The sequence below is a fragment of the Clupea harengus genome, chromosome 3 (genome assembly GCF_900700415.2).
Source record: "Clupea harengus chromosome 3, Ch_v2.0.2, whole genome shotgun sequence".
Taxonomy (NCBI): Eukaryota; Metazoa; Chordata; class Actinopteri; order Clupeiformes; family Clupeidae; genus Clupea; species Clupea harengus.
This window is the reverse complement of record NC_045154.1, coordinates 17,770,731-17,783,230: the sequence shown is the minus strand read 5'-3', so window position 1 is coordinate 17,783,230 and position 12,500 is coordinate 17,770,731. Positions and strand designations below refer to the sequence as shown.

Here is a 12,500-nt window from a genome sequence, read left to right as displayed (position 1 = left end):
TTACGCTCTCACCCCCTGAAATGACACTCGGGCCTGGGCCGAGGCGGGGAGGGGATCAAGCCACTGTTCCACTGGGGGACTAAATTGCGGCCCCCGTCTCTGGGCTTAGCGGTGAGGAGTTTTGGGGTTGGACGTGGAGCTTGTGGAGCCTCTGCTCCATACACACTGTGTGTGTGTGTGTGTGTGTGTGTGTGTGTGTGTGAGCACACTGGGCAGGGGCAGGCCCAGGGGACGGGCTAAATGGCCAAATGTTGATATTATCTGTGCTCAAGTCAGAGCAGGAGAGGGGATTTGACAGAGGAAAACAGAACCTGACGCACATGACAACCAACAAAATACGGGAGAGAGACGCCTATTTCACTGGGCAACTCTAAGTCTTAGATTAGGGAAGTGTGTGTATGTGAGTGTGTGAGTGCGTGAGTGTGTGCTTGCGTTTGTGTGCGTGTGTGTGTTTGTGTGTGCGTGCGTCAGCTCTGTTACTATCATCTACCATGAGGGTGTCTGGCCCATCATCTGAGTCAGAGTTCTAACAGGCCATCATGAAACCCAGACAGCGGAGAACAACACCACCATTACAGCCTCCTCCATCCTCCATTCTCCATCCCATCATGCCAGGCCTTAAGCAGCAGCGCAGTCTGGGCTAAAAGCAACATAAGAAAGGCTTTTTGCTCCTTCTCTATAAACACACACTTCAACCCCCCCACCCTCCACAGCCCACCATTAAAGTCTGCAAGCAATTCCATTATCCTCCATTAACAAGGCCTGGCTTTGGTGTGGGCTCTGAGAGAGCAGGGGTACGGTAAAGTGGAGCGCACCGACTCAATTTGACTTGGCGCGGCCCGTTTTATGCCGTTTGGAGTCAAGCGCTGCCGTGCAAGGTTGCCCCCTCCCTGTCTGTAATGGTGCTGGCATAGTCTCCCCCCCCCCGTACCCGGCGTGGAGTGGAGCGGAGCAGGTGGAGCAAATTAAGACACAGGCTGGGTCTCTGCTCGGTCGCCAGCACCAATCGTTTCACTGGCATGAGAGCCGGCGCCAAGCCTGCCAGGGTAGTGTTGGCACGGCAGTGGAGCTGTCTGTCTCGCTTTCACCCCACCCTCCACCCTCCCTCTATCTCTCTCTTTTTATCGCCCTCTCTCTCTCTTCCACTCTCCCTTTCTATCTCTCTCTTTCTCTAACACGTGCTCTCTCTCTCTCTCTCTCTCACACTCACACACACACACACTTGCTCCAAGGCCAGCTCTAATAGTGAACGGCTGCTCAGTGTCTCTGCCTGTCTCACTAGCCTGTCCCCCTGCCTGAATGAAACATAAAATATGAAGCTTTAGGAAGTAAAAGGTAAACGAGGCAGGAAAATGGATTTCTACTCATCCAGCCAACCCTGGGGAAGAAATACACTCAAAAGATGGACCTCCAGTCTAAAATGGATAAAGGTGATTTATTGACTAATGCCTCATGCTGAATATACTTTTAATGTTTTATTTCTCTCCCTCTCTCCCTCTCTCTTTCCCTTCTGTAAGAGGTCTTTGTATTAAACCTGCAGTTGAGAAATGTACATCTTATAGCGGAGGCTCTTTCACAGAGCTATAGGTTCAAACAGACACGTGGCACAGCAGTAGCTAAAGGTTTATTGGGGACAGCTACTAACACTAGTATTGGGGACAGCTACTAACACTAGTATTGGGGACAGCTACTAACACTAGTATTGGGGACAGACACTAACACTAGTATTGGGGACAGACGCTAACACTAGTATTGGGGACAGACGCTAACCCTAGTATTGGGGACAGACACTAACACTAGTATTGGGGACAGACACTTACACTAGTATTGGGGACAGCTACTAACACTAGTATTGGGGACAGCCACTAACACTAGTATTGGGGACAGCCACTAACACTAGTATTGGGGACAGACACTTACACTAGTATTGGGGACAGCTACTAACACTAGTATTGGGGACAGCCACTAACACTAGTATTGGGGACAGCCACTAACCCTGGTATTGGGGACAGACGCTAACCCTAGTATTGGGGACAGACACTAACACTAGTATTGGGGACAGATGCTAACACTAGTATTGGGGACAGCCACTAACACTAGTTGACCATTTGGAGGAGGCGGAAGAACAGCATGTTGGTCCTTGACCCTTAAAGGGGATGGTGGAGGGTCCTTGACCCTTAAAGGGGATGGTGGAGGGTTGACCCTTAAAGGGGATGGTGGAGGGTTGACCCTTAAAGGGGATGGTGGAGGGTCACATTAAGGCCCATGGGGAGAAAGTGGAGGGCTTTTCCTTCTGATTTATATGATGCTGTAAGCCTGGTTGATTTAGATGCTTAACGCTGTATGTGTTTTACTAGTGTAATCACGTAAGAAAGCTAGACAGAAGTCTCATAAAAAAGTGTTAAACCTCTCTCTCACTCTCTCTTCTCACTTTCCTTCTCTACTTGACACACTCTCTCTCTGTCTGTCTCTCCCTCCCTCCCTCCCTCCCTCCCTCTCTCGCTCTCTCTCCCTCTCTCTCTCTCTCTCTGATTTCCTCTCTGTCATTCTGCTCACACATGCCCTCCAGGCTTATCAGTCTGGGCTGAAGTAGTGCAGATGCAGTCGTCTGATTTGTAAAACACGCTCCAAAACGGCCCACTTTATTATTAATGGCCTGGAGGAGCGAGTCCATGGAGAGAGAGCGCCCAGGCACGGCCCTAAGGCCATCGCTCCCAAGCATCTGGCCCCGCCGTGCGCTCACCGCGGCCACTTACCTCGGCCGCTCACCGTTCACCGCTCGCCGCAGCAGCCTCGCACGCCAAAGGCTTTGTGTTAACTCCAAACCTGCTGCTCAAGAGCTTGCATCCATTAGGAGACGAGCTTTGTTCCCACTGAAGAGGTTCATGTTGTTCCCAACCGCGGTGTGTGTATGTGTGTGTGTGTGTGTGTGTGTGTCTGTCTGTAAGTGTGCATGTGTATTAAACTGCCGGAAAAAGAGGATGTGTGTGTGTGTGAATGCAAGGGAGACAAAATGTGTGTGAGTGTGTGTGTGTGTGTGTGTCTGTCTGTCTGTAAGTGTGTATGTGTATTAAACTGACAGAAAAAAGGATGTGTCTGTGTGTGAATGCAAGGGAGACAGAATGTGTGTGAGTGTGTGTGTGTGTTTGTGTGTGTGTGTGTGTGTGTGTGAGTGAATCTCCCAAATCCACCTTTATGCTCATTTCCAGAAATAGCTTAAAACCCACACACACACACACACACACACACACACTCATCTTACAGAAAATATGACAGAGTGACACGATCTTACAGACAGACACAAAAGATGGTCTGTGTTTCGATAGAAAAAATGGCCTCCTTACTCAACAACGTAGGGCTTCTGCTCCCCTATTAGCCCCTCCCTCCACCTGAAGCTGCCCCCCCCCCCCCCCTTCCTGAAGCTGCCCCATTACCCCCCCCCCCCCCCGCCCCCGCCCCCTCCTCCTGAAGCTGTTTACTGCACCTCTGCAGGTCATGGTAGGCTGAGATTGCACTGGGTTTGTAAGGGAAGCATATTGTTCCTCGCTGGCTGGTCCATCTGGTCTCCCTGCTGCAGAATGTAACGCCCGTGTCACTTGACACCCCCTGACTCTCCAGTTATCTGCACATCCACGCTTCACTGCGCTGCCCACACAGAGGCCACAGAGGCACCCGGCCTGATGCATTATGCATGCCACTGTGATTGATCAAGTGAGCATTTGTAAGACATGATTACACATCAACAATGCATTTTCAGACGACACATACAGACATCAGTGTCTGGATTTTCGACAAATTGTTACGTGTAATTATTTATTCATGGACTTCATGGAATTATACTACAGGTCAGGGATTATCATCGTATGAAACAAGGGGATGATGCTGTGGTGGCTGCTCTGCTGGACACCATAGAGAATATAGTAGACAGAAACAATATAGTCCTGAATAAGTGTATTTTATGAGAACAAATAATTCAGTTCGTTATGAACAGGTCTTGACCAGAACTTTTTTGGTATGTTGAACACAAATGGTGTTAAGAGTTTGAAAAGGGTTATGCACAACTGTACACTGCAGCAAAGTTTTACACGTGACGTTTAGGTAGGGCTGATCTTTAGAGATTGCTGTATAAAAGCATTAAAGCCAAAGGGCACTTGATCGAATCCTTTATTATATGTTATTATAACATGAACCACTGTAATTATAATGTGAATTAGCGTTATTAACGGCTTGTGTAAACTTTGACCCAAACCACTGCCCTGTATGAACTCTAACACATATTTATTTATTTAGCAGAAGTGTTGCAGTATCAGTACAGTACAGTGAAGACACACATTTTCATCAGTGTGTATACACCCTCGGTATCAAACCCAATTAAACTGCAGCAGAACGCTTGATTTCCACAGTAAGACCCTGTGTGACCTCTATGTGACCTCTGAGCCACATGAACACCCTGTGTGACCTCTATGTGACCTCTGACCTGTGTGAGAACTCACCATGTATCCGGGGGCACAGATGCAGGCGCCGGTGATGCCGTGGCAGTCCGCCCCGTTGGCACACCGGCACGGATCGTTGCAGTCCTCGCCATGGTAACCGGGAGGGCAGGTCTCGTTGCAGTAGAGGCCAGTCCATCCAGCAGCACAGGAGCACTCACCTGACAGAGGGTGGCAGCTGAGAGAGAGAGAGAGAGAGAGAGAGAGAGAGAGTGAGAGAGTGAGAGAGAGAGAGAGAGGGGGAAAGAGAGAGAGAGAGAGAGAGAGAGAGAGAGTGAGATAGAGAGAGACAGAGGGAGAGAAAGGAGAGTTTATTTATTTCAAATTCAAAATTCAAACGAGTCTCTTTAGCATGGCTGTTTAGATACAGTGTTGCCAAAGCACAAATAACAGTAAAACATAAATAATAAATAAATGGTTCATGTTTTCTTTCAGCAGCATAGCATTCTCCTGACAAAGGACGTCAGCCAAGGAAACACAGAGAGATAGAGAGCTTATTTACTGTGTTCCCTTTCTTTTCTTTTTTAATTATTTTTAATTAAATAATTATTACTAATTATGCCATTATTGTTGTTTATGAATCTGTTCCACCTACACATACATGTTAACATCAGTTACAAGCACAAATCCATCTACACATGCTGTGACAATACAGGAACTGTTGTCATGTCATTAAAGCTTTGAAACTGTAAACAGGATTAAGAGCGAGTGAGAGAGAGAGAGAGCGAGCGAGCGAGCGATAGAGAGAGAGAGAGCGAGCGAGCGAGAGAGAGAGAGAGAGAGAGCGAGCGAGGGAGAGAGAGAGAGAGGGAGAGAGAGAGAGAGAGAGAAGTGAAAATTAAAGTGAAGTGAAGATGAAAGAAGGTTGGAGTGGCACAACCTCCCAAACAGCCTGGACAGACAGGTGGGGAGGAGGACAGGTGGGGAGGACAGACAGGTGGGGAGGACAGACAGGTGGGGAGGACAGACAGGTGGGGAGGCAGGAGGACAGACAGGTGGGGAGGACAGACAGGTGGGGAGGCAGGAGGACAGACAGGTGGGGAGGAGGACAGGTGGGGAGGACAGACAGGTGGGGAGGCAGGAGGACAGACAGGTGGGGAGGACAGACAGGTGGGGAGGCAGGAGGACAGACAGGTGGGGAGGACAGACAGGTGGGGAGGAGGACAGGAGGACAGACAGGTGGGGAGGCAGGAGGGCAGACAGGTGGGGAGGACAGACAGGTGGGGAGGCAGGAGGGCAGACAGGTGGGGAGGACAGACAGGTGGGGAGGCAGGAGGGCAGACAGGTGGGGAGGACAGACAGGTGGGGAGGCAGGTACGGGAGAACAAGCTTCATCTAACCAACAACACAGGACTTCATCAAAGCTGGAAGAGGAGGAACACAGAGACAGAAAGAGAGAAACCAGGGTGAGGAAAGGAGGAGAGAGTTTATGGAGCAGAGAGAGAGAGAGAGAGAGAGAGAGAGAGAGAGAGAGAGAGGGAGGGAGGGAGGGAGGTAGGGAGAAAGGGAGGGAGAGAGAGAGAGAAAGAGAAAAGGAACAGAGAGATATGTGGGTGGAAAAGAGATAAAGTGAGGGAGGAAGAAAAAAAGAGTGAGAGACGGTGAGAAAGAAAGATAGAAAAAGAAAAGAAGACAGAAAAAAAGCAGGCAGATTTAAAGAAAGACAACATCCATTAAATGGAGAGACACGGAGGAGGAGATGGTGGAGGAGGATGAGAAGGAGGAGAAGAAAGAGAACAAGAGAAAGTAAAGAGAAAAGAGTGACACAACACACGCATAAACGCACACATACACACACACGTGGGCAGTGAGTCGAATTCAAAACAACACACTCCGTGAACTCTCAACCTGCAGACTGACAGAGACCCATTCATCCCTGTTTGTGTGTCTCTGTGTGTGTGTCTATGAGTGTGTGTCTCTGTGTGTGTGTCTCTGTGTGTGTGTCTATGAGTGTGTGTGCTTCTGCGGTGCTCTGATTGATGCCTTGTCCTCTCTCTCTCCTTCACACTGTAATGAGTTCTACAGTTTTCGGCGCCCCAACTTGCCCGAGTCAGGGGCATTAACATTGCATTAGCCGTGAGCGCGGCGCAGCAATAATGAATGAAGAACGGGCCGGCGTAAGGAGCCAGCACTTGGCTGCGGCCAAACTGTGAGGTGCTCAGAATTCGCAGTTCGGCAGTCAAATGAAGTCAAGAGCATTCGGGGAGCGTCTCCTTCACGCGTCTCCTTCACACGTCTCCTTCACGCCTCTCCTTCACGCGTCTCCATCACGCGTCTCCCTCATGCGTCTCCTTCACGCGTCTCCTTCACGCGTCTCCTTCACGCGTCTCCTTCACGCGTCTCTTTCACGTGTCTCCTTCACGCGTCTCCTTCACGCGTCTCCATCACGCGTCTCCTTCACGCGTCTCCTTCACGCGTCTCCTTCACGCGTCTCTTTCACGCGTCTCCTTCACGCGTCTCCTTCACGCGTCTCCTTTACGCGTCTCCTTCACGCGTCTCCTTCACGCGTCTTCTTTATGCGTCTCCTTCACGCGTCTCCTTCATGCCTGCCTGGCAGCCCCTGTGTAATCACCTGCCACAGCACCACAGCTGCAGACAGTAATGGAGGACTGCTGATGTTTATCACAGGTGTAGTTTCCGGGCGGTGTTTAACTGTGAGCTGCATTCACCCTTGCAGGTGTAGTTTCGGGCGGGGTTAAACTGTGGGCTTGTTTCCCAGGGGGGGGGGGGGGGGGGGGGCAGGAGGGAGGGGTATTGTTAGCACCAGACAAGGATCAGTGTGTTTGCCAGAGCCTGACTGAGTGCTACTGCCCTGGCCACCACCTGACCACTGTAAATATTCTATTATGTTGAAGGTGTTAGCAGGGTCACACTAGAGTGGGTCTAGTATTTCGAGGGTGCTTGAACTACTGCTGTTAGTTTTACTTGAGTGTGTGAGTGTGTGAGCGTCTTTCAAGGACACACTTTTCAGTGTGTGAGTGGTACCTCACCCATACTGATGGTGCTTCCGTAGTACTGTACAGTGTTATCTAATTTAGAGTGGGCTGCTCTTATTGTGCTAACACTGTACATATGGCTTTGTGCTGTACAGGAAATGAATTTTAACTGCTGTGAAATATTTCAGGAAAATGATATTTGATAGAAGTTTGTTTGGTACTTAGTTATCACCTATGGAGAGTGTATGCATAGCAACTAAAACTCACACACACACACACACAAACACACACTCACACACACACACACACACACACACACACACACACACACACTGACACACACATACACACACAGAGAAACACTACGCGCATACACACACACACACACACACACACACACACACACACACACACACACAGACACACACACAGGCACGCACGTACACACAAATACACACACACAGGCACGCACGTACACACAAATACACACACACACACACACACAGAGGCACTAAATACAATCTCAGTAATTGACAACCTAAAGCGAGGGGGGTTCAGGCCCTGGGCTCTGTAAAGCGCCTTGTGACTATTTTATTGTGTTGGCGCAATATGAATACAATTTAATTGAACTGAATTGAATTAAAGTGGAAAGAAAACTGGAATCCTCTGGGGAGACAGAGCTATGAGACCTCACTGTGGAGACACACTAGAGACGAGACAGAGCTATGAGACCTCACTGTGAGACACTGTGGAGAAGAGACAGAGCTATGAGACCTCACTGTGAGATACTGGAGAAGAGACAGAGCTCTGAGACACTGTGGAGAAGAGACAGAGCTATGAGACCTCACTGTGGAGAAGAGACAGAGCTGTGAGACCTCACTGTGAGACACTGTGTGTGGAGAAGAGACAGAGCTATGAGACCTCACTGCGAGACACTGTGGAGACGAGACAGAGCTATGAGATCTCACTGTGAGATACTGGAGACGAGACAGAGCTATGAGACCTCACTGTGAGATACTGGAGAAGAGACAGATGAGACCTCACTGTGAGACAAGACAGAGCTATGAGACCTCACTGTGAGATACTGGAGAAGAGACAGAGCTATGAGACCTCACTGTGAGACGAGACAGAGCTATGAGACACTGTGTGTGGAGAAGAGACAGAGCTATGAGACCTCACTGTGAGACACTGTGGAGAAGCCGCCAACACAGCTAAGCACAGAGTAGCATTTTGACCCGATGGCGGGGCAGGGTCCAGGCGATGCCCTACCTGATGGTGTTGGTGGTGTTGCAGGGGCAGTACTTGTCGCAGATGAGTCCGTAGAGGCCGGGCGGGCAGAACCGGTCCTGGCAGTGTGGGCCTTTGAAGCCAGTATCGCACAGGCAGGCTCCGTTGATGTGGTAACACTTGGCACCGTTCTGGCAGTCACAGTGAAGGGCACACTGGGGCCCGTAGGTGCCCACCGGGCATTCCTCTTGGCACCTGGGCAGAAGAGATACAGCGAGAGAGAGAGAGAGATAGATAGAGAGAGACAGGGAGAGAGAGAGAGATAGAGAGAGAAAAGAGGTTAGAGAGAGATAGAGAGAGAGAAGAGGGTAGTGAGAGATATAGAGAGAGACAGGGAGAGAGAGAGAGAGAGAGAGAGAGAAGAGGTTAGAGAGAGATAGAGAGAGAGAAGAGGGTAGTGAGAGATAGAGAGAGAGAGACAGGGAGAGAGAGAGAGATAGAGAGAGAGAGAAGAGGGTAGTGAAAGATAGAGAAAGAGGGGGATAGAGGAGGACAGAGGAAGAGAGGGAGCAAGACAAAATGAGGGAACATGAGGATGAAAGAGAATGAGAGGGAGAGTGAGGGAGATATGGAAAGAGAGACAGAGAGAAAGAGAGAGAGCAAGGGCGAGAGAGAGAGAGAGAGAGAGAGAGAGAGAGAGAGAGAGAAAGCAGTTCTGTGTCACTGAAGCAGAAGAGCCTTCCTCTCAGACAGCGGAGTAAGGAATAAATGTCTGAACAGAATGTTGAGCTTGATAATGAGATGTGGCCCAGAATGCACTGCTGTCTGCTCCGAGAGTGGGAGGGGGCAGGCATTAAGGGAACACCAGCGTGGGTCGTTATCTACAGAGTCACACTAATCTAAGGGTCAAAGGTCAACAGACCGGGCAGAGACTTCCCCCCATTCAACCCCCACTATCATTTAAGATGCACTCATCACTATCCTGCGCAAACCAAGATCACACACGCAAACACACACACAGATACACACTCCACTCCATACATCACCAGCCTGAGCAAACCAAGGTGAGGCACGCACACACACACACACACACACACACACACACACACACACACACACACACACACACACACCCACACACACTCATCCACTTAAGCACACACACATACACTTAAACACGCAGACACACACATAGACACATACACTCTCCACTCATCCCCAGCCAGAGCAAACCAAGGTGAGGCAACCGTCATTAACTACACCGCGTGACTGGACACCCTGAGCGGAATAGCAAAGAGATTTAAGCAAAGGACTTTCCCTACAGGAAGTTAAATATACAAGCATGGCAGACCATCAATCTCAGGTGTCTGGCGAAGCCATTACGAGGCAGATAAATAGCTTAATTAAATTATAAAATGGACTAGTTATGTTTCATGTTTAAATTACATTGGCTTCGGTGGAGTCCGGAAACACTAGTGTAATTATATGAGCTACGCTACGCATGCGTGAGGGCTAACACCATCGCAGATTATTCCTGGTAGGTTAATTCTTCTGTCACGGAGAAAATGAATGAGGGCAATTTAGAGAAATGTTTCTGAGGGGGGGAGCGAGGAGGGCTGAGGAAGTGTTTTGATCCCACTGACAATCACTTTAGCTCACACGCACACGCAGACACACACACACACGCACACGCACACGCACACGGACACGGACACGCACACGCACACACACACACTTTAGCTCGACTAATAAACCCAGGACTGCTCATGGGGCCAGACAAGGCGGAATGAAGAGATCTCCCAACTTCCTCCGACTCCTAATAAAACTCCATTACTTGTAATTAATGGCGCGCTGCTATCTAAACTAGTAGGCGCTCTGACTTGGGAAGAATGGGCGGAGTGGGAAGAGGACAAAAGCCCTGGTGTCACGAGAGGAATTTAATGAAGCAGACAGCAAGCTTAATGTTCTTAATGCGGAGAAGTTAGTGTGTGAGAATCTGTGGCCAGGATTTTTTTTGGAAAGGGGAAGGGAGTGGATGGGGGGCTGGAGGGGGGGGGGGGGGGGGGGGGGGGGTTGCAATGCTCTGTTTACTAGCCCTATTTAGAGGGAGGCAGGGAGAAGGCAGATTTGTCTGCATTGTTACACTAAAGGCCCAGGGTGTCAGCTCAAGCTAAAGCAGGCTTTCTGCAGGCGCCGCTCCACTGAGCCAGCATGAGCCCTGCTCACTAATACTGCACACCACAACCTGCTCACTAATACTGCACACTAATACTGCACACCACAACCTGCACACCACAACCTGCTCACTAATACTGCACACTAATACTGCACACCACAACCTGCACACCACAACCTGCTCACTAATACTGCACACTAATACTGCACACTAATACTGCACACCACAACCTGCACACTAATACTGCACACTAATACTGCACACCACAACCTGCTCACTAATACTGCACACTAATACTGCACACCACAACCTGCACACTAATACTGCACACCACAACCTGCACAACACAACCTGCTCACTAATACTGCACACCACAACCTGCTCACTAATACTGCACACCACAACCTGCACACCTCAACCTGCACACCACAACCTGCACACCACAACCTGCACACCACAACCTGCTCACTAATACTGCACACCACAACCTGCACAACACAACCTGCTCACTATTACTGCACACCACAACCTGCACACTATTACTGCACACCACAACCTGCACACCACAACCTGCTCACTAATACTGCACACCACAACCTGCACACTAATACTGCACACCACAACCTGCACACCACAACCTGCACACCACAACCTGCTCACTAATACTGCACACCACAACCTGCTCACTAATACTGCACACCACAACCTGCACACCACAACCTGCTCACTAATACTGCACACCACAACCTGCACACTAATACTGCACACCACAACCTGTGCAACACACTACTTCAAATACTGCACAGCACAACCTGTGCAACACACTACTTCAAATACTGCACACCACAACCTGTGCAACACACTGTTTCAGGGGTAAATTCAAATATGAACAAGCACCCACATATTATAAAAAGCATTTGTCGCACTTTAACAAACAATATGGAAGAATGAAATACATTTTAAAACTTTGATTTACACTCTCCTCCCATGTATTTAGAGTCTACTTATTTTGGGAGGTAATTGTAGTTTTTCTTTTAAAGGATGTAAATGTAATACATTTAGGCATCATAAAATGAACATGAGAGATTAAGGAAACATGCTAAACTGAAATAATGGCTCATCCGATAACAATGCTACAGCCAGTATATTCTTCATGTTGTGTTGTGTTTTGGCCGGTGTGATTCCACCCACTGCCCATTTCTCCAGTACCATTCTGACACCCTGGGTTGCCAGATAAGAACACGGACACAGCGTGCGACCGCCATGGAAGTAAGCAAACGAACTGGACCTAGAGATAATATTTTATTAAACCTGACCAAAAAAGAGGCTCCCCATCATTCTAAAAAGCTGCATGGTAAAATGCGGGTAAATATTGGAGATGCTTTTGAAATCTGCCCAGAGGGGAAGAGCCCAGAAGGAGTGGAAGACGGATGCTGAGTTGGCTCATTTTCTTCTGAACACCTAAGCATTGAGCTTCAGCTAAATTCAGCTTTAAGTCATTTATCACGGCTACTGGTAGGGATGGACATTTTGAATCATTTGTATTCAATGTATGTATGCATGTATGAAGTCATGTATGAAGTCATGTATGTAGTCATATCTGTAGTCATGTAGTCATGTCTGTAGTCATGTATGTAGTCATGTGGTCATGTATGTAGTTATGTCTGTAGT

The 12,500-nt window shown here is 48.9% G+C and overlaps 1 protein-coding gene across 1 annotated transcript in view; it reads right to left on the bottom strand.

Moving 5' to 3' along the window:
• megf11 (multiple EGF-like-domains 11) overlaps positions 1-12,500 on the bottom strand; it is a 171,685-nt gene that overhangs the window by 48,068 nt on the left and 111,117 nt on the right. The window contains exons 10-11 of the mRNA XM_031564811.2: positions 8,696-8,908; positions 4,494-4,668 (exon numbers count right to left, since the gene is read on the bottom strand). Coding sequence (XP_031420671.1) covers positions 4,494-4,668; positions 8,696-8,908 — 388 coding nt within the window. The remainder of the gene's footprint in view (positions 1-4,493; positions 4,669-8,695; positions 8,909-12,500) is intronic.